Genomic DNA, 25,540 nt, shown 5'->3' on the forward strand with positions numbered 1-25,540 from the left:
TCATTGAAGAATATGCAATTTCTTTACCTTGAGAAACTTTTGGGATGCTTTTGCAGTATGTTTTGGGTCTTTATCCATTTGTACTGTGAAGTACCTTCCTATCAGTTTTTCAGAATTTGGCTGAATCTTGGCAGAATGTACAGCCCTATACACTTCAGGATTCATCATAGTACTTCTGTCAGCAGTCACATCATCAATAAACACCAGTTACCCTATTAAATGGGCATCTATACATGCCCATGCCATAACACTGCCTCCACCATGTCTAACACACGCATGGTATGCTTCCGATCATGAACTGTCCCTTTCTTTCACTATAATTTTCTCTTCCTATCAGTCTGGTACAAGTTGATCTTGGTTTCATCTTTACAAAGAACCTTATTCCAGAATTTGACAGGCTATTTATGGTGTTTTCTGGCAACGTCTAATCTGGCCTTCCTGTTGTTCTGTGTGAGCAGTGGTATTGTGCTGCTACAGCGGTTTGTCAAAGTACAGTATAGTACCATATGTAGTTACTTTTATTATGACTGAGGAACGTATCTCATTTGTTCATCCATTTTGTTTGTTTCCTAAATTATAGACATAATGTAAAAAGGATTGCCTGTACATATCCAACATATAAATCCCTAAATTACAGCTGAATAACAGTTGCGTCTCACTGTTATATCTGGGATCAAGAAAAATTTAGAGATTTTAAATGTTTTTAATTAGCTCCGTAATTTCTGTTTGTGCAACAGCGACACCAACAGTAGGTACATGGTAGTTGTCTTTCACCCTGTGCTTGTTTGTGTGTGTTACACGTGGCTGGGTGGGAGTGACACTGCCTCCTGCTGGTTAGGCTGTCACTGAACATGCAAGACGGGGTGCTAACGGTGGAGGTTGGGGAGACCAGAATGGACATCCTGCTCCACAGTGATGGGCAAAATAGCTTCCTATGGCCAGCTGTAAAAAAACGCCCCCCAGGTAGCACAGCAATGGGGATACTAGGTAAGAACGTGTGTATGTGTGTGTGGTATAATGCATATTGATAAGGTCAGGTAAGGCATTCTTTATACTTACAGTAGATATAGCCTTTAAAGTTATCTCTGTGGGTGTAAATAGTTACAATTTTACACTTTTTGTATCCATACAAGCTTAAATGTTTTTAGTCTCATTCACGTAACATTGTTATAGTCGATGTTATTAAAAGTGAGGCCCAGCTGCACAGGGACCTGGCCCCCCTGGTCATATGCCTGGCTCACTTGGTCACATGTTTGGCCCACCTCAGGAAACGTGGAATGTTAAACTTATCAAATGCAGTCGGCAGATTTATCTGCCTATACCCTGAACTTCAATCAGTAAAATTTAATATGACTGATGGCAACAGCAAGTATGTAAGTGTGATTTTTGGCGAGGGCTTCATGTGTATGTACTTATTCTACAGGACAGTTCCTTGTTTCGTATGAAGAGAAGCAGGTGATACCAACAGGTATACTGGAAATCCAAGACAAAGAGGTTCCTGCATCCAGGTAAACTGGATTGTTTTTGTCTCCACTGTATAATTTGTTTTAACGATATGGAACTATTAAGCATACTCTTACTGTGTCAAGAAAAAATAGTTATTTAATGACTTTTAAGCGTTTCTGGATTTGCTGGCAGGATTAGTCAGTGATTGATGTTTATGTGTTGTAGGGAGACGGCAGTGAACTATAATGACCCCAACAAACCGAGAGTGGACTGCTGGCTGGTGCCTTACCAGTCTGTTTTGGGGGTGAACCTCTCTGAGCTAACTGTGGTTCAGACATAGGTTCAGCATCCTGAGACTCCTTTCAGACAGTTCAAATTACATTAAGCTGTTTTCTTGGACAATACTTCTGTGTCATTATGATCAAGTCATTAAATAACATATAAACATTTTCTCAGTTACTGCCTTTTTTATCAGTTTTATTTATCATTCTGTTCTTTTACCTAACTGCTAAAACTCAAGTTTTATTTGTACACTGAGACAAATTATTTTTAGAATTCACTTATTACAATTAATGTACTGTACCATTGAAAAGTTTGGGGTCACTTGGATATTGCCCATGGAATGGGGGGACAAGCATGTTCTTTGTTTCTGGCCATTTTGCATCTTTAATCGAACCCTCAATTGCTGACACTCCAACTAATCGAAAGGCCAGTTTTATTGCTTCTTTAACTAGCGTAACAGGTTTCAGCTGTGCTAACAATTTTAAAAGGGATTTCTAATGATCAAATTTTCCTTTTAGAATGATAAACTTGGATTAGTAAACACAACGTGCCATCGGAGCACAAGACTGTTAATGTGCCTCTGTGTGTCAATGTTGATATTACATAAAAATTGTAATGACGGCATGGCATGGCGCAGGCAGGTGGCAGGCCACTGGTGGCTCACAAGAACTGAACACTGGGGAAGGCACAAAATAATGAACCACAAGGGGTCAAAAATAAATGGGGAAAACAAGAACTAACTACAAGAAACTGTAGGATAACACAAATGGGGAGCAGAGCGACATACTGTAGGGAGCAGAAGTGGCCAAGGGAACAGAGTACCAAAAACACAATAACTGACCATACACATTCTGACACAAACTAACACAATGGCCAACTAAGGAAATGAACAAAGGCAAGCACTTAAATTCAATGATAATAAGGACTAATAAAAGGCGGGTGAGAATTAAACAACCAATCAACAAGGGCACAGAGCAACCAGAGCAGGTGAAGAAACTAACAGTATTGAACACAGAACTAAGGATATTACAAGACCTGAAGCTAGGGAAACACAAGGACATACTACACTAGGAAAAAAATCAAGAAACAAACAGAACATAAGCAAGGCAGAGGCAGAGAACCATAAACCAGACAAATTACACACAGGGATACATAATATTAAACTAAGGATAAACCAATAAACAAAAAGAATGGGTGAGGCTGGCCTTAAACCCACAACTACCAGGTTACAGGCTCTGTACCACACACTCAGCCCATTGAGTTATGTGGCAGTCCAGGGGACTGGGGAAACACACAAGGATTATCAGACAAATAATGGCAAGACAGGATGGCCAGCAACATCTGCTGGTCAAACAGGGAAGAGACACGAAGGGCAGGATCAGACGGGTGCTGACCCTGACAAAAAATCAGCTGTTTCCAGCTACAATAGTCATTTACAACATAAACAATGTACATTTTATTTCTGATTAACCTGATGTTATTTTAATGGACAAAAATTGCTTTTCTTTTGGAAAAAAGGAAATTTCTAAGTGACCCCAAACTTTTGAACAGTAGTGTATATTTTGCATAGTGTCATGAATTACGGGGCACAGACCAGGGAAGCAGGAGAAGGAGACGACCTATCGGGGAATGAGGGATTTAATAGGCAATCAGAGAGGCATACAGGGCAAAACAAATAACGACTTCACTGGGGAAAGACTAATAGGGAAGCACTAAATACAGAAACTTAATCAGACAGGACTAGGAACAGCTGGTAACATGGGGATTCCACATGTGATTAACAAGGGGGGCGTGGGACACAGGAGGATCAAACAAGCAGGGTGTGACAGAACCGCCCCCCGCCCCCCCCCCCCCACCACAAAGGCGTGCAAATTGGGCGTGCCCAAGGGGAACGAAGGACCAGACCGGAGGGACAAAACCGGGGACTCCACAGGTCCTGGGAAGACAAAAACAAGAACATCAACGGAGCACAGGAAATAAGACAGGCACACAGAACATGCACAAGGAAGACAACTAAGACAACAAATGACAAACCACGGGGAACTTGGACAGACACAGGGGCACTAAGAAGGGAAACACAGGACACAGGAACACTAAAGAGGACAACACCAGGGGATAAACCAACAGGAGGCACAAAGGGACCAGAAGGGAACAAAAGCACAGAGGGATGGGGAGCAAACACAGGGGGGCACAAAACCAGGTGGCAAGGAAGCAGAGGGCTTGGGGCACCAGGGAGCCGGAGGGAACCCCAGCAGGTGAAAGGCGGAAGCCGCAGAGGCGATGGGTGACCGTGAGGCCAGAGCCATAGGGGATGCCGAAGGGGGGCAAGGAGGAAGATGGAGGGATAGATGGAGGGAGCGAGGAGGAATGTGTAGGGGACACCGAAGGAGGCGAGGAGGAAGGCAAAGGGGACAACAGAGGAGACAAAGAGGGAGCCGAAGCTGTGGCAAGCGAAGGTGTAGCCACAGCCGGCAAGGGTGTTGGCGACCAACAAGTCGGAGCAGGGGGCACTGCAGGCGACCGACGAGATGCTGGAGGTGGGACCGAAGGCGGCCAACAAGATGCCGCAGGGGGAACCGCAGGTGACTGTCGAGCTGGAGCCAGGGGGACCGCAGGCGACCACCAAGCAGGAGCCATGAGGACCATAGGCAACTGCCGAGCAGGAGCCAGAGGACCCACAGGCGACTGCCGAGCCAAAGCCAGTGGGGTCGAAGGCAAGCCGGGGGTGCAGGGCGGGTGGTCATTTAGCCAATCCAATCCAGTATCCAATAATCCAATGGCAAAACACATGTCAAAACCAAACAATAAAAGCAGTTATTGGTTCCTTAACCCTCTGGAGTCGGCGATCCTGCCGGCGGGATCGGACAGAAATTTTGCCAAAATGTTTAAATAACTCTGCGAGTTTTTGTCATATACATATTTAAGAAACACCATCAGATACCTTGGACGGTCTCCTTTTCAAATATGATTACTCTGATTACTGCTTTTCTTTGCTAAACACCTCTGGGAACTCCTTCAAGACTGTTGGAAAACCATTTCAGGTGACTACTTCTTGAAACTCATCGAGAGAATGCCAAGAGTGTGCAAAGCAGTAATCAGAGCAAAGGGTGGCTATTTTGAAGAAACTAGAATATAAAACATGTTTTCAGTTATTTCACCTTTTTTTGTTAAGTACATAACTCCACATGTGTTCATTCATAGTTTTGATGCCTTCAGTGAGAATCTACCAATGTAGAATCATGCAAGTTTTTTTGTTTTTTTTTTGCATGATTCTACATAATGATTTAAGCGAGATATAAACTGAAATACACGAGAAAGATATGCGGTCGATGATGCCCTCATCCCCAGAGCGTTAATAGTGAATTATTTTATTTCCGTTAACTCTTTTTCAATGGTCATGAAAATAAAGACAACACATTGAATGAGAAGGTGTGTCCAAACTTTTGGCCTGTACTGTATATAGGTAGAAACTAAATATATTTTTACAGTTTCGTGATAGGAATAGAAAGAATAAGAGTGACTGACTCGAAACAGCTCTGATCACTTGCCCACTTGCAAATCGCGCTATTCGCATGATAATAACATGATAATCTGACAGTTGGTATTGGGTAAAGAAATATGTGAATACGCCCATTGTGACTGAAATAAACAAGAGCACATGTCTGGGTAGTGTTTACACTGAGCGGCTATAATATGGCACCCGGATGCATCTCTGCCGCTGAAGCTTTGCGCCAGTGTTGCCACTTTCAGCAGCGAACCTCATACCTGTGTTCATGGCTCAGTGGGCCATAAACTGTAATCACAAGGTCTCCAGTTCAAACCCAGCCTATTTAGAACGTGAATAGCGACCTTCAGCTGAGAGTGGTACTACATGCCCCCAATGCAGGTAAAACAAAGAAAGGTGACATGGTTTGCTTTTTTCCCTATTTAACCTAATTTTAAAAACTGTAATACTTCCGACAATGGAAGTTTTGAAAAGAAGACAGATTACGGATTTTGTTTTTTTTTGTTTTTTTTTTGCATGATTCTACATAATGATTTAAGCGAGATATAAACTGAAATACACGAGAAAGATATGCGGTCGATGATGCCCTCATCCCCAGAGCGTTAATAGTGAATTATTTTATTTCCGTTAACTCTGCATAGGCACTACATCATATTTATCGCTTTCTATATTTATATGGTCACAGTTTTTCATTTTCCATTCCATCTACCAATAAACTGTGAAAGGGATTTTATTGTTGCTACTTTTCTTGCATTTCAAACTGCCTTTCCAAAGTGATGGGTGTGGGGTGCAGTGACATTCCAGACTGATGGGCCATTGACAGTGTGCAAACTACTACAGGTGTGGGGACACCTATCTCATCAATATTCATTGTATAGGCCACTGACTTTGAGAAAAAGAGTGTCACTCTAAAGTTCTAACACTTTAGTAATCAAACCACATAAAATTTCAGAATGTCATATTCACCTATGTGTAGCCAACTCCTGTGTCTATAAACTTCAGAGCTGAAAAGTCTTGGCTAGAAATGTTTATAATGTGATTTTTTTTTACAATTTCTCAGCATGTCTGAGATAGGTTTTTGAAAAGTATATGTTTAAAGTTGATTTTAACAAATAATAGAATAATAACATTCTAAGTGCTCTCAGATTATTGGTGCTGAGTTTGTGCTGAATAAAAGCACATGTAACACTTTGGGATAAATGTTTTTTAAATAGGTGAAATATTTTAAAATGTAAAGGCATGTCAGACTACCCCGAAAGTGGCTGAGAGGCCTCAGACTCCCAAGGGTTAAACTTTATTCATTCCTGAGGGGAAAATACTAACCACAGGAGTGACCAAGAGAAGAGCAAAGTAGTCTTGGAAAGCCATCTAAACTTTACTGGAAAAGTAAGGATGTCTTCAGACTTTGCACCACAAATACTATTGCCTCAAGACTGAAGGAACCCAAATGATAGTAGAACATAGGCTGAAACTCAAACTGTGGTCTATAAGAAATGAACAGAGGGGTAAATAAATCAAATACCAAAGCACAGAGCCTTTGCCGCCCTCTGCTGATCAGTCATGGAAGCAGCCTTTTCCAACCACTTATCAAGTGCCTATTCTAAAGCTTATCCTAGGCAATGGGAATACTGTGGATGGGATATTACTCCATTGCTACACACACACACACACACACACACACACACAAATATATATAAGGTGGAATTTCAAACCATCTAACTATTTGTGTTTTAAACTGTGGGAAGCAAATGCAGTACCTACTATTCAATTACAGGTTGTTACACCAAACTGAGCAGATGCATGTTGAAGTGTAGGTGTATTATTGATCAAGTGGAATGGGTATTAGTCACATTTCTATGGTTTCCTCATTTTGAGAGTCAGAATGTTCTGAGACAGAAGCATGTATGAAAGACTTGGCTAATTACATTTGACATAAGGACATAGCTATTTACACTTGACATAGGGACATGGCTTTGACATGAGGGGCAAACACCAGGCAAAAATTAACTAAACACAAATATACACTGGATTTGTCCATTAATACAGTTACCTCTTTTACTTAACATTAAATAACTTATAAAGGGCAATTAGTCAAGGAAAATATATCCCACTGACATACATCATATTTTCACCGGTGTCCATGTCTTGTTCAAGTTTTTCCAGGAGGTGAGCCTCACTGCCAAGACTCCCCCCCACCACTACATTCTGTTTCAAATTAGGTGGTAGTGGGCTTAGCCTCTGTGTCGGTGATCAGAAGGTTGCTGGTTCAAACTGGGCCTTGATCCATGTGTGGGTCCTTGAGAAAGGCATTTAACCTCTAGCTCCCTGGGTGCTACAGAAGGTGGTTGCCCCTCACTGCCAGCTTGATCTCACCTATAGAGAGCAAGATGGGGGAGGCAAAAGGGATCAATAAAGCTTTTATAAAAGATATATTTGCAAACAATAATAGTGAAGAAACAAAGATTGTTTAACTTTGTGTAATAACACAATAATACATAACATTGTATATAAGAAAGCAAATACTTTTTAAATAGAATTTAATTTCTATACCTTTACAGGTGCAAACTATAAAACATTTGTACAGGTGTTGTAACATTTGAATGTGATTAATCACGATTTAAATAAATAATCATTTGATGTCCTTATTAAGAGTTTTAACTCATTTGGAAATGTTGGTCTTCTTGCTGTTCAAGGGAATCTCCATATTTCCCACACAGGAAATAACTGCTAATACTGTATGTTTACCAGCATGACTGGTAATTATATATCTGGGGAGTGAAGTATTGTCAAAGGTCCTAAGAAGTCAATCTAAAATCTATCAGTCAATGCACGTTTCTTCCTCAGCACAAGTTTAAACTATCACTTTATCTATCTCCCCCCCCCCCCCAGACTGAATGATATAAAAATATATCATGTGTATATGTATGCTGGTCCTGTATATATAAATCTACATCTTGAAACTTTGAAAAGCCACTATACTGTAATATAAAGTAAATAACCCATTTTAATCATATGTTCAAAATGTCATATTGTGACAATCTACTGAATATATTTGTACAATAAAAATCCAAATTGTACATTTCTTCTATAATTTAGGAAATAAACAAAATAGACAAACAAAGCAAATATATAGCATTACGAATGGAACTAAGGCTGTTTTTCACTGACAAAGCACTTGTTCCTCATCTTGCGGGTGTGTTGTGGCTTCTGTCATTTATGGGCACACGCAGCATAGCATTTTTTTTATTCTGACAAGAGCAGTCAAAATCACAAGTGTGGAGCTGGTGAAAGTTAACAATATCCGAGTCAAATTGAATCTTTTTTAAAAAGTTATAAAAACTGAGACTCGATTCTGACTCACGTATACATTATATGACGTGGTCACCCACCTCTGCTGAACACCAGTGAAATTTATGTACTTTTTGACAGAATATTCACTGTAATGCACGATGTCAGTAGGCTACTAACAGAATGCTATAGGAAAATTGATATTTGCTGGTGCATCAAAATAATAAACAAACAAACAAACAGATAGATAATGGATGAGAATATGCATTTTACCTTTTAGACAAACCTTTAGAATCGCATGCCTCGCAGGTGCAGGAAACCACAATATCAGCGTTTGTAAGCACATAATGTGAGCTGCAGTGTAAAAAAGTGTGATTTTCATACGTAGTAAACAGCTAAAAATTAGATTGCTAAAACTAAGCTCGTTTACAGTAAATGATTCAGATAGGCCTACGTGCGACCTTTTTTGATCTGTTATTTGCTTTCATGTGGAGTCAGCCGACTTTCCGAAAGGAGGAGTTTAAAAAGTGTTGTTTTTTGAGCGACCTAGTTTGTCCCACAGACTGCTGGTCTTCTGAGAAATGAACTAACGCTCTTTAAAGATAGCACTCGTGTTATGAAGCTCAACTGTGCTGGTTATTATGACAAATCGATTTTCATACATATATTTAATGGAATACCTTTGTAATCGCACATAGTAACATTGGAGCATGGAGAATTATTTACTCCTGAACAATAAGAAGGGGGAAGTCATCGACATCCATTTTGAGAAGAATGATATGCTGAGCTCAAAATGCTCCTGATCCGTCATTTGGAAGTGTATTTCTTAAAACTAAATGTTGGTTTAATCCCTCCTTGTGGTGACGCCATCCCGAGGCATACATGAGCAGCGTTTTTGGACCCGCGTGCGCAATGCTCTTACTACTTTGTGCATTGGCTTCAAATGCAGCAATGGGGCAGTACGACAAGGTAAGATCCGTCAGAAAGAAAAGCCCAAAGGAAATGTGTGTTGCGGTTCCGAGCTTATCTCATGGACCATTACATCCACACAGGAACCCTTAGCAGAAAGGCCCTGGTAACCTTTTTCTTGTTCAAAAAGAGTAAGCAAAGAATAATCATTGATTAATCGAAAATTATTTTACCACTTAGGTGATGATAATTTGCTTTGCCAAAAAAGTAAAACACCAGGCACGGGACGCAAAGAGGCGTCAAAAAATAGCGTAAATATGCACACAGAAAAGTATGCTGACTGTAGACATCAAATGTCAGCATGAAACAAGCGGAATCCTGGACGTTTCAGGCATTTTTGTGTCCCTATATTCAGTTTATATAATTCTGTTTTATGAACAAACCTCTTATTCTTATTTTATATTTGTTGTTGCTTTTTTATATAATCATCTTATTATTTATTCTAATTTAACTACTTTGTTCTTTTATGCCATTTTCTTACACTCATTTACTCCCTAATTGTTTACCTTGTTTAGTTGCTTGTCTTTTTTACATATTATTATTCTTAGTTTAAAGCATTTTCATAGCATTTTATGTATGTAAGGTACTATATAAATAACGATTATTATTAGTAGTAGTATTGTTATTATTATAACTGGGACCCAAAAAAGAGGACAAGTCTGGGAAATAGAGAACACGTGGTCGCCCTTATTAACCATAATTATTTTAAGGGACTAAACAAAAGATGTTTAGAAACCGTACTGCTACAGTTTGGTTTAACACAGATGAGTTTAAAATAAACTGACATTCATTAGATAACTCAGATAATGTTATTTATTTGAAAAAAGGCCTATTTAAAAAGCAAAGGGTAGACATCAGCTCCTTCAATCTTAATTTGTTTATCCAATCAAAGAGCAGTTTTAGCAAGTAATACATTTCTTATTTAGGGTACACAATGTTTACTGAAGCCATTCAGAAAATGGTTATAGTTTAACTGAGGAGACACCTCCTTACATTTTCTGCTTAAAAGTACATGGTCTTTTTTTCTTTTCTATGCAGATGTCATCGAGGTCAGGTAAGCTGTGTAACCAGGTCACTCTCCCATTTCCTCCAAAGAGACAGATTTGTCAAACTGCAGGTGCACAGTCCCGGTGATGTTTTCCAGTCAACTCCATATAGATATATTTTAAATGATGTCATATGCAACTTAACAGTGGTGTTTTCAACGAATTATCATGGAATTCCTCCTGATTATCATGGAATTCATGCACAAGGGACTTTCTGAGAATGACACTGAGGACAGGTGCCCTCTGTTTTAAAGGTGGAACCAGACCCAACTTCACTGTGTCCATAGACCCACCCACTCTCTCTTTGGCAGTCTACGTGAACGTGACAACTGAGGTTAATGTTCGGGTGAGATTGTGCTACGGGCAGCGTGAGGAAATCTGCTCCGAACACGAACCTCGAGTCCAAGAACTGGTACTTCTGTGGTCTCTTTGCAGCACTCTGAATCTTCATCATAATATCTCTGACAATGTTATGTTCTCATCCTTCCATACACTTGAAGTACCTTCCACTGTACAGCTATCAGTGTAAATCCTTTCAGTGTAAAGCTATTGTGTAGAGCAGCTAAAATACCTGGTCTTGGTGCATGTCACAGGTGACTAAAGAGTCTCCAAGTATCAACCTGAGCTTCCCCATCCTGCTGCCCTGTCTCTGTGTGCAGGTAATGACTGTGTGGTAATCCTAAATCTATGTACCTTCACGTTCTGGAACATGCAAAATATAGTATGCAGGGTTTTGGTTGCATGTATAGTGCCTGTCTTGCCATGGAAAAATGTGTAGTTTTTATATGGTGCTCTGTGTTGCTGTAGGTGTACTATGCAGCCCATGATGCTGTTCGTACCACTGTGTGTCCCTTTAAGACCCTCGCATTAGATGGTGAGTCAACCCTTATATGTGTCTATATTGGCTTTACCAGAGGTACTGTTAAAACTGTCATCTCTGTACTCAAATCAATTCGAAGTTTATTTATCAGTTGCAGGCACAGCCTGGTCATACTCTGTACTACAGTAGCTACTACAGTAGCATAATTGTTGCTCTGCTTTACTTCTTCAGGGAAAGATGTGTGGCGCACCAGTTACCTGACTGAATTTGAAAAGAGCTTGAAGTGGCAATCTCGATGTCCCCACAAACCTGCTGCTGCCCTCTGCTGGCGAAACCAGAAAATACCTACCGACTGCCTGGCCATTGCTAACTCCACCCTGCTTGCTGATTCAGTGAGTGAGATAACGTCTAACCCTCTTGTGAACCTGTACTAGTTAGATTGTTGAAATATGAATGGATGTGTCACGTTCGTGGACGAGCGGTGCAGGTAGGCAGGTGATCGGAGCCAGGTAGTCAGGGAAACGGGGTTTATTTAGGGAGGGACGAACAGGCACGGACATCAACGGACACTACAATGACAAGTCTGGGGAAGACTGACTCAGACGAGGACTAAATACAAAAGACAAGCTAGACTTAATAGGACACAGGCGATCACAATCAGGGCTGAACACGAGGTAACGAGGTGGGCGTGGCATACATTAGGATCGAACGGAGCAGGGTGTGACAGAACCCCCCCCCAAAGGTGCGCACACCGGGCGCGCCAGAGGAGAGGCGACGGACGAGACGAACCGGGAAAACAGGACCTGGAAAACAAAGCAGAACGTCAACCAAAAACAGGGAACAGAACGGAGACGCAGAACAAGAACAGGGACGAGAAGGACAAGACGACACAGAACAGGGAAGGCAGACAAGGAAGGGAGACACAGAAGGGGAGAAAGGCGGAACAAAAGGGCCAGGAGTGAACGAAGGAGACAGGGACGAGGAGCAGAGACAGGCGGGACAAATGGAAAGGGAGGAGGAACAAGGGGAGCACGAGGGAGCCCAGGCGGGCGATGGGCAGCGGCCGGAGGGGCCGCAGGGGAGAGGGAGGAGGGAGCAGGAGGGGACCACCCAGGGGCCAAGGGAACGGGACGAGGGAGTGACGGAGGGGACACGGAGGGAGCAGGAGGGGACCACCCAGGGGCCAAGGGAACGGGACGAGGGAGTGACGGAGGGGACACGGAGGGAGCAGGAGGGAACACCAGTGAAGGCAGGCAGGAGGGGGAAGCCGTGGCAGGCGGAGGCGCAGCAGGAGCCGGCGAAGGCGCCGTCCGACGCTCAGCCGGAGCAGGGGGGCCCGGAGGCGGCCGACATGGACCCGGAGGCGGGACCGAGGACCGGCACCGAGGATCCAGGAGGGGACCCGGAGGGGACCGCCGACCCTGAGCCGGAGGACCCGCAGGCAGCCACCGAGCCACCGCCAGGTGCAGAACGGGCAAGCCAGGGGGCAGGGCGGGCGGGACGCGGGCCCTACGCCTATGTCCCCTTCCCTTGCTGGATACTGAGAGGCGGGGTCCTGGGGGGCATCGGCCTTGCCGGGGTAAGGGCGAGGGAGTGAGAGCCTCCCTGGGGGCAACAGGCGTGGCCGTAGGCGGGGCAGCCAAGGCCGCGGGCAGGACGGGAGAGGCGGCCTCGGACGGGGCCGCGGGCGCGTGGCCAGCAGGGGGCGCCTCGGCGGGCGTCGCCGGCACGCGGTCAGCAGGGGGCGCCTCGGCGGGCGCCGCCATCACGCGGCCAGCAGGGGGCGCCGCGGCGGGCGCCACCATCACGCGGCCAGCAGGGGGCGCCGCAGCGGCAGGCCAGACAGGCAGTGCAGACGCCGGCAGGACAGGCGAGACGGGCAATTCAGACGGGTCAGGAGCCGGTGAAACCGGCAGTTCAGGCTAGTGGCCAGCAGGGGGCGCCGCGGGCAAAGCGGCGTCGTTCTCTGGCGGTGCGGCTGCAGGTGAGCAGGGCTGACCTGGCAGGACAGGCGAGCAGGAGCAGGGCTGGCCGGGCAGGACAGGAGCGGCGGCCTCAGGCGGGGCCGCGGGCAGGACAGGAGCGGCGGCCTCAGGCGGGGCCGCGGGTGTGTGGCCAGCAGGGGGCGCCTTGGTGGGGGCCGCGGGTGTGTGGCCAGCAGGGGGCGCCTTGGTGGGCGCCGCCGACACGTGGCCAGCAGGGGGCGCCTCGGTGGGCGCCGCCGACACGTGGCCAGCAGGGGGCGCCTCGGTGGGCGCCGCCGACACGTGGCCAGCAGGGGGCGCCTCGGGTTTGCAGCCAGCAGGGGGCGTGGCCGCAGGCAGAGCAGTGTCCTCAGCTGCAGGTAGAGGCGCAGCCAGGACCTCGGGTGGGGTTGCAGTGGGCACCGCCAATTCCTGGCCAGCAGGGGGCGCCTTGGCGGACACCGCCAATTCCTGGCCAGCAGGGGGCGCCTTGGCGGGCACCGCCATCACGCGGCCAGCAGGGGGCGCCTTGGCGGGCATCTCGGGCGGTGCCGCGGGCAGTGCGGCGGCGGCAGCAGCAGGCGGTGCCGCGGGCAGTGCGGCGGCGGCAGCAGCAGGTCCGGAGCCGGCATGTCCGGAGCTGTCCCTTTAAGGGCTCTGGGGATCCGCGGAATGCCGTCTCTCACGGCGCGTATTCCCCCTTGACCCAGACGCTCCGGCCGATAGAAATAAGCCTCCAAAGGAGGCGGCTTCTCCGGGTGGAGGCTCACCAGGCGGGCAGCGGCGGTGTCGTCCCAGGCAGGGAGAAGAGAGCAGGCGCCTAGGAAGAGCGTCGGGGCGGCTTCTTCCCCTTTTCCCCTTCGCCTCTTCTTTCGCCGTGCGGGACCGGTAGGAGGGGGCGGAGTTACCGCCGTGCAGGCGAGAGGCTGGAGCCGCTTCTCTCTTACCCGGCGGACGAGCTGCTGCAGGAGGGAGCGTACTTCCGCCATGTTACGCTCCTCTGTTCGAGGGTTTACTCCCTGGAGGAGCTCCTCGCTCCGTTCGACCAGAGCGTAGCAGCCGGGATCCTCTTGGATCTCCGGCAGCTCTCGCCAAAACGCGACCTGCTGCGTTGCGTTGTTCGGGAGACTTGTCATTCTGTCACGTTCGTGGACGAGCGGTGCAGGTAGGCAGGCGATCGGAGCCAGGTAGGCAGGGAAACGGGGTTTATTTAGGGAGGGACGAACAGGCACGGACATCAACGGACACTACAATGACAAGTCTGGGGAAGACTGACTCAGACGAGGACTAAATACAAAAGACAAGCTAGACTTAATAGGACACAGGCGATCACAATCAGGGCTGAACACGAGGTAACGAGGTGGGCGTGGCACACATTAGGATCGTATGGAGCAGGGTGTGACAGGATGAATGGAGGTATGGTTAGAATTTGAAGGGAAATTCATGTTTATTATCAAACATATATATCTCCCACTCCAGCTATACATGGAATAAGATCAATTAGACCATAAATACTATTTATTCACTATTGAAACTGATTCTTAATTTTAGGTATAATCATGGTATGTTAAGCCTCCTTAAATGTGTTTGCATTAACGGTTGGATACATTTTGATAACATTTTATGTAATATATGAATACAATACATCGAGTGCAGAATTATTAGGCAAGTATGTATTTTACTTGCATCTTCTCCTCACACCAGTATTTTCTGTCCAGCTGACTTTCCAGTTAAGAATGGACAGTTTAAAAATACAGCATGCTCACCATTTTATCTGGGTACTTTCTGTTTGAAGCAAAACAGGAAACTGTGGATACTTCCCTCTGCAGAATTATTAGGCTAAATATTATTTCTATTAGAATCCCCCCCCCCAAAAAAGGACCTTATAGAGTGCATAAAAAAGAAAATAATAAAGTGCCTGTTAGAGGGATACAAAATAATTTGAAATTGCCAGACACATGGACATGATCTCCATACAATGAAGCGTTTTCTGGCCAACAGCCAAAGATGATGAAAAAAGCATGTAGAGAGAATATGACACATATAAGCTATGCAGGGTTTGTATTTATGCATACTACATTGTGGGGACCAACACAATGTGGTAAAACCTGTTACTTTTTAGCTTGTGGGTACATTGTTCAGGTCCCCATAATATAAAGCCCAGTTTTATAGAAATCTGTGACTGCAATCAAAAAATTAATAATGTCAGCACTCTTGTATTTTGTTTGGTTATTTATGGTTAAGGTTGTCAGGGTTATGATTATGGATTTGCACATAGGAATGAATGGAGAGTCCCCACACTGATAGAAATATACAAACTGTGTGTTTGCGTCTACCCTGTGATGGACTGGAATCCCATCCAAGGTATACCCGAATCTTACGCCCTATGCTGCCTGAGATGCACCCGGACCTGTGACATTGCAAGTAATTTTGTCCTCCATATCCAAACTGGGCGGTTAATACATTCCCTGCCCGATAGCATTCTTCAAATCTCAACTCTCTGCTGTTACTTGACACAGCAAGGTCTCCACATGTAAATAAACACTAATAAGAATTTGCTTGTCTTTCATTCACAGAACACCAACAATCCTGTGATAATGGTAAGTTGGTGCTTATGGCCTGTATCCACTGTCGTAACTCAAGAAATACAGTTTTGAAAAGTCTCTGGTGCTTTCTCCCTCTTTCAGAACTATAACATTTCTCATGTGGACAAACACCCCAACATATGTGTCAAGGTGAGTGTATCTTTGTTCAATGGTGTCTATTTGTCACATTCCACCCATTTAAAAATCAACATTCGCAGTATAACCCCGTCTCTCTCAAGCAGTATCTTGACATGGCATTTACCTGCTTCTAGATATGGTACTTCTCCCATCCATACGTCACGACACGGCACGTTTCGGTGGAGCATTGACATAAACATACGCGTTTAAAAACTGGTGGTGACATTTTTAGACCTCGTCAACACGGTACAAATGTATGTGTTAAAAAGGTCTTTCAGTATTATGATATACTTAGGCTAATACTTCTCCATCGAAGGGCAAAGGGTTCAGTCTGTAATGCATTATTATTCATTGCTGTATCGTGTCTCTTGTGTTTTATTTTTAGTACCATTATTTTGCCTTTAAATTTTTAACCACTGATATTCAAAATTTGTAAAAAGAGGTTTGTTGTTTTGTCTGATATGCTGAATATTATGTCTAAATTCGAACGAGCAAAGTAAAAGGTAACAGTCTGTGTACATTTATCATTATGTTGTAAAAGTTTATTCTAAAAGAGAAAGTAATTTATTATGCATACCATCAAAATTGCCCTGACGTGACATAAGCGCAATTTGTCGGGTCTCCACAAAGATCAATCAAAAAACTAAAAATGCTAAAAGTCTAGTATTTTGTTTGGTTACTTATGGTTAAAGTTAGGGCTGGGTAGGGGTTAAGGTCGTCAAATTGTGATAAGAGTTTTCCATATGCAAATTATGGAGAGTCATTTCAGAAAGATATAATCACAAACGTGTGTGTGCGTGTGTGTGTGTGTGTTGTCAATGTCATACATTTAGTGTGGTCTTGTGGACAATACTAAAAGAAATATTTTATATTTATACAACAGTTAGTTCCGACTCTGATAACCACACTTGGACATTTCACATCAACCGTATCATTCCACCACACAGGTGTATCTAAAAATCGTAACATACTCTATGTCTCATCTTCACCAACACGGAGTCGGTGCTGGGCCAGTTCTCATTTGGTGCCTTTTGAGAACTGGCCCGCATTTCCACTGGTTTCAAAAATGAATATAGGCGGAAGTGAGAGTAATGTAATGGTTCATATGTATTTCTTTGGATTTATTTTGATCTTTTTCGAATTTTAAGCTTTTATAAGCTGCCGAACCGAAAAAAAAAATGTTCCGACATGTTGCGATCTGTCTCTACTGCCTATATCAACTTTTGTCTTACTTTACACATTATTCGGATACATTTATTTTCTTACTTTACAAATTACTGTTTTGATAAATGTGCTTAGATGTTTTTAGTACAGTATATGCTCATTTTGTTTTATCCGGTTCATTTTGTGTTTAAATGCTAAAAAAAACATATTTAAGTGTAATTTTTTGGGGCCGGGAATCAATTAATTGGTTTTCCATTATTTCTTATGGGGAAAATTTGATCAGAACTCAAACTTTTTAGGATTTAATTCGGAGTTCTGAACGGATTAAATTCGAGTTCTGAGGTACCACTATATATAAAATAAACACTTTCACAAAAAGTATAAAGTCACTTCCAGCTTATAATTCCACTCCTGTGCTAACAGTTGCAACACACACCCAAGGGCCGTCCTTCATACAGTATATGTTTACATGCATAGTCCACTGTGGCATTATTTGTTTATGGCATTATTATTATTATTATTATGTCTGATTCTTAAACTTTACACATAGTATAACGTGTTGGGTATACTTCAAGTTAACATTATTTTGTGCTTATTTTTCTGACGCGTATATCGAGCTTATGTCACATTAGGGTAATTAGTCTTTTAGCACTAACTTTTACAGCTTAGTAATTATTGTTTCTTGTTATTGCAAATGTGCGGAATAAAGTAATGACTTTCTATCTGGTGATAGCTATAAAACATAATTGGTGATAGCTAGAAAATAATAATTGTCCAACTCACATTGTTAGACCAGGTGGAAAATGAACTATGCAACTTTTTTGATAGTGTGTGTCTGAGCAAGAGAGAAAAGCAACATGCATATCTGTAAAATTCTATGCAATGGAAGGTAAATCCATATCCAATGGATGACTGCAAGATTGTAACCACTGGTTCCTCTACACAAAGTACATGTTTGTAATAGCGTCATGCGATGATGATCACATAACAACTGTGAACACTTTTCCCGAATGGATTGAACAAAAAAAACATTGAAATTTAGCTTAAAGTCCTTGAGAAGTCATGAAAACGTCATGGAAATTCATTGTTCGAAAAGTGTACGAACCCTGAAGCTGAGAATTTGAGTTGCTTTGATTTTGACTTAAATTTGATTTTAATTAGCAGGTCATAAATTCCCTCTTTCTCTGTTTACCCTCCCCCATCTCTTTGCAGCTGTCTCTAAACAGCAGTTCCCATGCATACTGCATCTTTAAGGAAGGTAAACACCCAAATAAATGCAAAGTTGTATCATAATGCTGGGCTTTGCCCAAGATTGCCAGATAAAGTTGTGAAGACCAAATGAAGCCTCATGAAGCACTTGCGGTATTTTCAGACTAGACTATATGGATGCTCTGGGACATGCTTTGAGATTTTTGACATCTTTCTGAGCCCTTTTTTTTGAAAGAGCATTATCTTAATTGGGTGAGCAAATACAGCAAATGGTTCATGAAGCTTCATTAAGTTAAAGTGTAAACTTGTTTTAAAATATATGCATGCTGTTTTGTTTTAGTAACAATGACAAGAAAACTATGTTCTTGGTTTCGTTACACTATGTGCACTACAATAATAGGGGTAAAGGAAACCCCTTAAGCCTATGAGGATGGAAGAACATAATATAAGGCTTTATATGCTGAAGCTGTTAATTTAACAATATTTCATATTAGTTGACTGGGGACAGTAAAGGATCTCTGCAATCATATCGAATGACTTAGTCATATGTAAAGGTGGTGTAACACCATAATTTCAAAGACACTAGTAGCAACTACTGTAGATATTTTTAGGCATTTAAACTAGATTGTGTGAGTTTGAGAGAGTGGTCGTTGTGAGCTTGCGGAAAGGCTCGTAAATGTCAGGCACGCTCCCACTGTGCTTCTCACACATTTACACAGGTGTTCACTATCAGCAATCTTGGTTTCCGTCTTACGAGGCTGAATTAGAGTGTAAAAGTAGCAAAACAACCACAAATGAGCCCTGGAGATCCGGTGGATGTGACACACTTACCCTTCGTAGACATGCATTGCACGTTTCAAGCCCATAATTCATTATTTGGGAGCGTACATGCAAAAACCTGTGACATAGATGCAAAACAGAAGAAACCTGTGACATGGCCTTCCTTTGTGACAAGGCGCTAGCCGCAACTCTTTCATTCCCATAAACGTGACGGAAATTACTTTTGTCAGTGTTGTACATCTTTAAGAGCACAAACTGAAACACCAGTCGAGACACTTTCACACAGCACTACAGGTTTAGGTTTAATAGGAAGTGACAAATTTGAGAGCAAAAACTGTACATACATCATATAGATACCTGTCCACTTAAACTGCATCTCTTCTAACTTATGTTACTTTTGGGCTCTTCAGCAAAGCCCTTAACCTCAAAAACTGCTCCAGTGGTGCCAGATGAAAAGCTGACCTTGGGCTCCGACCCTAAGCTTCTGTATTACCTGTGCATAATTTATATGTGTTTCTCATAGGAGTGCCACAGGGGACATGTGAAGATTGAGTTTTGTTATACTTGTCATCTGTAGGATTAAGGCATTATCTTTATTATTTTATTGTGGGAGGAAACTAGGATACGCGTAGGAAGCAAAGAAGTCCATTATTTGTTGTCTTTGAGATATGACTGTCAATGTCAGGCTTCCTCATCATGTTACAGTTTTGGGAACCAAAACTCATTCAGTCCTCATGTAATATGTCAGGCTAGGACCGGGGAAGCAGTAGCAGGGAGACGGACAATTGGGGAATGCAGGATTTATTAGAAATCAATTTATCACAGGACACTGGAAACATGCAACGTCAGTGACAGGACTAGGGAAACATACTCGAACGCGGACTGAAATCCACCGGACTAATTAACAGCAACAAGAAACAGCTGGTAAACACAGGGATTCCACACGGGGTAGATGAGGGGCGTGGCACACGGGAGGATCGGACAAGCGGGGCATGACATAATCTAACTGAGAATTTGGTTAAATTTGGCTTTACTCACTAAGTTCACACCAATTATACTTAAGAACTGGACTGAATGAGTTTTGGAAATTTGCATTTCAATTGGAGTTTAGGGCCCAACTATGAAATCACTTTGCTGACTACAAGATTTGAACTGATGACCTTGAGTTCAACCAATCACCTTCACGGGCACACAAGTCCTAACATCTAGAGTAGGGGTTACCAAGCTTTATGTGTCCACGGGCTGGTTTATGTCATACAGAAATTTCATGGACTGGTAAAATAACCGGGGAAGGGGGTCAGGGGGCTAGCAGATCAATAGCTGAGTTTAAGTTTTACATTTATTTCAGGTGTGAGTAGAACTCTTCAATGTGAGGGGTAGTAAAAAATGGAAAATATGTAGTTTGGTTAGTAATAACCAACCCCTCTGCAAAACCCCCAGGGCTCCACGGCCCGGTGGAATACTGCCCACAGTCCAGTACAGGTTCACAGACCAGGGTTTGAGACCCTCTAGTGTACAGTGCAAAGACCCACTAAACCACAGCAATAAAGACAGAGCTTAGGTGATTCAGACTCAGTTGGTTGTATCTCTTGTTTCTTGAATCCTCCTTGAAACATGCCATTGACGATGGACAGATCAATGTAAATTTTGACAGGGATTCTCTTTTTTTGTTTATTTGTTGATTCTTCTTGAGAAAATACAGTGCAGCTGGTATTTCTGTATATAGTGTAGTAATGTAAACTTAACATGGGGGATAAGCCATTCTGTTGACAAATGACATGCTGCTGCCATTATTTTTGGTGAGTTTTGTGGTTGTTTTCTACTAAATTTCCACCAGAACCTGTGTTAGGAAAATCCCCTTATCTTTCAAAACTGAGACAACGATTTTTTTGTGAGATGACAAACTACCAGAGAGCACATCCGCTCCACAAAAGGTCTGTAACCCAAAATCTATGTTTGATGTGTCCTTTACCCTTCCATCCCCCTTAGATCTTACTAAATGGCACGCAGAAGTGGTCCCTGCCTCCCAACACCTGCAAGTATACATCAGAAGTCCCGTTCCAGCATCATTTTCTGCTCAGCTTTGTGTTATACAGGGGCAGGAGTGTGTTACCTGGGGTGCAGTCCACTCTGTCAGCAAGGTGAATGAGGTGAAATACAGAAAAGTGTGTGTGTGAGGGCTTGTATATTAGTCTTCGGGAAACTGATGCAATACTCAGAGAGAGTAACTCTTGACCAACTGGTTTTGTGGTGAAGCGAGCAATATACCGCATTAAAAATACTTACTCCTTTTCAGGTATTAAGACAGGCATTTTTTAGTTAAAATACATTTATTTATTTAGCAGACATATAAGGAAAGCAGCAAACAACTGTCAAGAAACCATACGTTGGCTTTCCCTGAACACGTCTTACAGTATTTTCAGGCCCCTATCTGGGTGTCCAGGCAGTTTTTTAAAAATCGGCAGTTTGTCCAAGTTTAGCGCTGCAACCTATGTGGTCCAGTGTTGTAGGTTTGCAGTGGAGTGCAAAGTGAAGGAAAAGGTGCCAATTTCCAGTATTCAGCAGCCTCTCAGTATCATAACACAGCATTTGCAAGTGCACATGTTTAAAAATTAAATGACATTCACATTCCTACATGTCATGTTGCTTACGAGTGATGTCAACTTCCAGAAACCAACTTCTGGTGAACAATGCACAACTTTAGCTTAGCCTGTTGTAACTTTTGTTGGAAAAGACTTACATACACATTTATTGTGTCAATTGTTGAGTGTATTGTAAAACGACAATTAACTGTAAGGTTTCCATATGTCTGGGTTTCCCCAGATGCGAATTTTCGTTTTACAGGGGGACCTCATTAATATTCATGAGAGAAGTGCTACCTGATTGACTGGTGAATGTGAAAACTCATTAATATTCTGATCCCTGGACACATCCACTATTTCATCACACCATATATGGTAACCCTACAACTAGGCATACATGCAGCTAGGCTAAGCTTCCAGTCAGTGACCAGGTACAAGTGCAAGTTAGCACTGCAGCAGCACATTTGTACAGTATATTACAAAACACTGTAAGAAACTAATAGAAAAGGTATTCAAGTTAAAACACAACAACGACTAGGTTCCTACTAAACAAGTGCAAAATTTAAGGGAATCCAGCATTGCCTAGAGACCTGGACCAACTGGTGGCTGATAACAGAGGTCATTGTTCCAAGGAGCTACTTTTGTTGGTGGGGGTTGTGAATTGCTAACCGTGTATGTTAGTGCCTATATGTAACAGTGTACGTATAAAATAGTGTGCATGAATTTTTACATACTATAGGTGAACCCCTGGTAGATCTAATATATAATTTTATGTCCTGTAGGACGGTACCCATAACAAAGAATTACATCTCCCATTCATCCATCTCCAGCCTGAGCTGTGTGTGCAGGTGATATAGTGATCTTCTCTATATCAATTTGTCATTCATATTACTTAATTAGGTGATCATTCAAGTTGCTTAGTTATTTTTATCATTACATATTAGTATTATGGCCAAATGAAGCTTCATGAATCAGTTGCTATATTTTGTGCCCCCACTAGATGGCAATCTCTGTTCAAAAAAGGGCTCAAATCATGCCCCAAATCAAACCAATGTCCTGTGTAGTGGTGTCATAAACATACCACAAAGTGCATGAAGCTTCATTTGGCCATCACTGCGTATCTAGCTGGAGTCTGTTTTTATTTGGAGGTCTCTCGTTTAAAAGAAGTTGAAAATCCTTGCTCTAGTCTAATCACACAGTTGTAAATACTCAGGTTGGTGTGTGAATTACAGTGTCAGTATATTGGCAATAGGGCAGATTTGGTGCATCTTGTTTGATGTCTTATAGGTCTGGCAGACAGACCCATTACTTTACAGCTGGAGACTCTTCTGTCCTTTCTGTGAGTGTCCCAGTACCATATTTTCATTCACTTGGCAATGCTCACTTGTCACTTTAAGCCAGATGCACTGATGCCTGTCCCCTGTGTCTCCCATTTCTTCTCAGCTTCACACGAGAGGTGGGGCCTTGTTGCTGTGGCAACAGCCATAGTCGTAACCTCTGGGGCTATTTTGACATACCTGAGTTACCATGCCGCCCGAAGAAGACTCTCAGGTACAGGAAACTGGGAGTATTGGGGTGTGTGGGGATATGTTGGCATGGAAGAATTGGTTACTTACCCCTCTCTCTCTCTTTCCAGCTTGGCAGCTAAGATACAGGCCTGTCCTACTGGTGTGCTCTTCGGAGCAGACAGATCAGCTGTCTGCTGTATGTGCTCTGGCCTCCATCCTGCAGGGGGACCTGTGCTCCAGCGTGCATATGGCACATTTGGCATCAAGAGGCGGGGGTGTTGCTGACCTGGGGCCCCTGCCTTGGCTGTATGGCCAGTGTGAGACCGTGTTGGCTGCTGGGGGTCGTGTTCTGGTTGTTTGGAGCCCAGAAGGCAACTCAGCCTACCAAGCCTGGTGTGGACCAACTGCAGAAGAAACGGGAGAGAGACAAATAGAGAATGACCAAAGGGGAAAAGAGAAGAGTGAAGGAGAAGGTCATCACATGGAGGGAAGTGACAGAAGCATGGAGCCTAGTGGAGTCACCACATCTGTCCTGAGGGCAGCGCTGGCTTATCTACGGGGCATGTTGCACGGCTACGGACAAAGTCATGGCTTTGCACTGGTTGGTTTTGAAGGCCTCTGCTGCAGCCAGGACATTCCGAAGGAGCTTAAGGAGCTTCCGCTATACCAGCTACCCTGTGATTTTAGGGCCCTGGTGCAGGAACTGCATTACTGTCAGGCAGACACTAGGTGGCGGTTTTGGCACAGACTTTTTTCCACCATGCAGGCATACAGGGTGGCAGATAAGCTGGCACACAAGTTACAGCTCCACATGCCAGCAGCACAGGCATGAAAGGGCAGGGGCAGCACTGTGTCTGGTCAGACAAGCCAGACCGGAAATAGCCAGGCCTGACTGAGCAAGAACATCACTTACTATCCACTTAGGGAAGCCTCCAAAGCCCAGAATCACAGATCTCATTGTTTTAATATAATAAGTCCCTTTGCTGTGGGTGGCATGAAAAGTTAGGGTATATCCTTATAGGTAACCTGTAAACTGGTAGAGCACGGTTTGAGAAATTCCACTGAAACGTGTTTATTATGTCAGTATTCGGGAGGGAAAAAAAGGCACTTTCATTCAGAAGAGGCCTTCAGTGGTGTTTTCTTTTGAACGTAAAAAAAAAAATGGAAAAGATTACATCATGCAGACAAACTAAATCTGTGGTTTGAAGAGAATATATGCAGATCCATTGTCAAAATTAGAGCACAGTTCATACCGCTGTCAGTGGACCTAATGTAATGTAAAAATTAGTGATGCTATTATGTATCAAATATTGTTAGAAAATTAATAGTAATAAACAATATTCATAGAAGGAAATGTATCAAATACATTTTGTCCGCTGTGTTTCCTGGATATTTGCATTTCAGGGTTTTTTCAAAATCAATAGCTTCAGGCTTAAGGTCAATACGTTTTTGTGTGAGTTGGAGTGGATATATAGCAAAGCATCCTTGAGTGTCAGAAAGGCACTATATAAATAAAACATTATTACTTCCTGTTTATCACAGTCACTGTTAACTTTGGTACATTTTTGTTGCATTACATTTAGCTCTGATGGTGTGTGTGCGTGTGTGTGTGTGTATTTGTCTCTATCTAAATAGCTCGAAGCGCACACCTGAAATTTTTAATGAACCTATGGCACCGGTGCCTCACAGTTTCCTCATGAGTTCTCCAGTTTCCCACACGGTCCAAAAAAAGTCCACAAACTATAGGCGTATGTGTGCATGCACTTGCCCTGCAATGAGATGGTGCAACGTCTTGGGTTGTTTCCTGCTTTGTGCCCAAGGTTTCGAGGACAGACTCCAGACCCCCGCGACACTGTGCAGGGTATTGAAAGTGGATGGATGGAACTACTACATGCCACTACATAGTTCAATTTTTATTCTGCAGTAGAAAGCAGAACAACTTCTGTTGTTGACAGATACACCTGAAACTAAATGGAACAAGGAATTAAGCAAGCAGACTATCATTACCAGACCAGACCCAAACCTGACCAGCAGCATTCCTTCATAACATTTGCTGTACAACTTGGTTAACTGAGGTATGCAATAGCTTCCAACTCTGTCATCTGGCTTCATTGTTGCTGACAAGGTGCTGCACAGCCTTCCACTTCATACCTGAATGACACCAATGAACCAACAGACAGTGATCATCAGTCTTCAACAATGACATTGTTCTGCAACCAACTGATCGCGATATTCACTTTTCACCAATGACGTC

At 43.3% G+C, this 25,540-nt stretch overlaps 2 protein-coding genes across 3 annotated transcripts in view; both read left to right on the forward strand.

Annotated features, from left to right (window-relative positions):
- Positions 1-1,901, forward strand: part of LOC111835901 (inter-alpha-trypsin inhibitor heavy chain 4) — a 71,266-nt gene extending 69,365 nt beyond the window's left edge. Inside the window, exons 18-20 of the mRNA XM_072715153.1 lie at positions 839-987; positions 1,424-1,508; positions 1,672-1,901. Coding sequence (XP_072571254.1) covers positions 839-987; positions 1,424-1,508; positions 1,672-1,786 — 349 coding nt within the window. The 3' untranslated portion in view covers positions 1,787-1,901. The remainder of the gene's footprint in view (positions 1-838; positions 988-1,423; positions 1,509-1,671) is intronic.
- Positions 1,902-9,075: 7,174 nt separating this feature from the next.
- Positions 9,076-24,822, forward strand: LOC111835858 (interleukin-17 receptor E). Of its 2 annotated transcripts, none has more exons than XM_023796574.2 (14): positions 9,076-9,490; positions 10,529-10,544; positions 10,791-10,948; positions 11,130-11,195; positions 11,344-11,410; positions 11,588-11,748; positions 15,897-15,920; positions 16,008-16,055; positions 18,420-18,465; positions 21,186-21,346; positions 22,561-22,626; positions 23,066-23,117; positions 23,222-23,329; positions 23,415-24,822. In XM_023796574.2, exons 1-14 carry the CDS (start codon positions 9,404-9,406, stop codon positions 24,116-24,118), a joined length of 1,764 nt encoding a protein of 587 aa, XP_023652342.1. In that variant the 5' UTR covers positions 9,076-9,403; the 3' UTR covers positions 24,119-24,822. The 2 variants fall into 2 exon arrangements, with proteins under 2 accessions (XP_023652342.1, XP_023652343.1); XM_023796575.2 differs by having other exon boundaries at positions 21,186-21,337.
- Positions 24,823-25,540: the final 718 nt, after the last annotated feature.

Source organism: Paramormyrops kingsleyae, chromosome 8 (assembly GCF_048594095.1).
Source record: "Paramormyrops kingsleyae isolate MSU_618 chromosome 8, PKINGS_0.4, whole genome shotgun sequence".
Classification (NCBI taxonomy): Eukaryota; Metazoa; Chordata; class Actinopteri; order Osteoglossiformes; family Mormyridae; genus Paramormyrops; species Paramormyrops kingsleyae.

Coding starts and splice junctions, on each gene's coding strand:
- LOC111835858 (XM_023796574.2), top strand. CDS start 9,404: ATGAGCAGCGTTTTTGGACCCGCGTGCGCAATGCTCTTACTACTTTGT. Junction 11,196..11,343: donor TGCCCTGTCTCTGTGTGCAG/GTAATGACTGTG, acceptor GTGTTGCTGTAG/GTGTACTATGCAGCCCATGA. Junction 23,118..23,221: donor GAGACTCTTCTGTCCTTTCT/GTGAGTGTCCCA, acceptor ATTTCTTCTCAG/CTTCACACGAGAGGTGGGGC.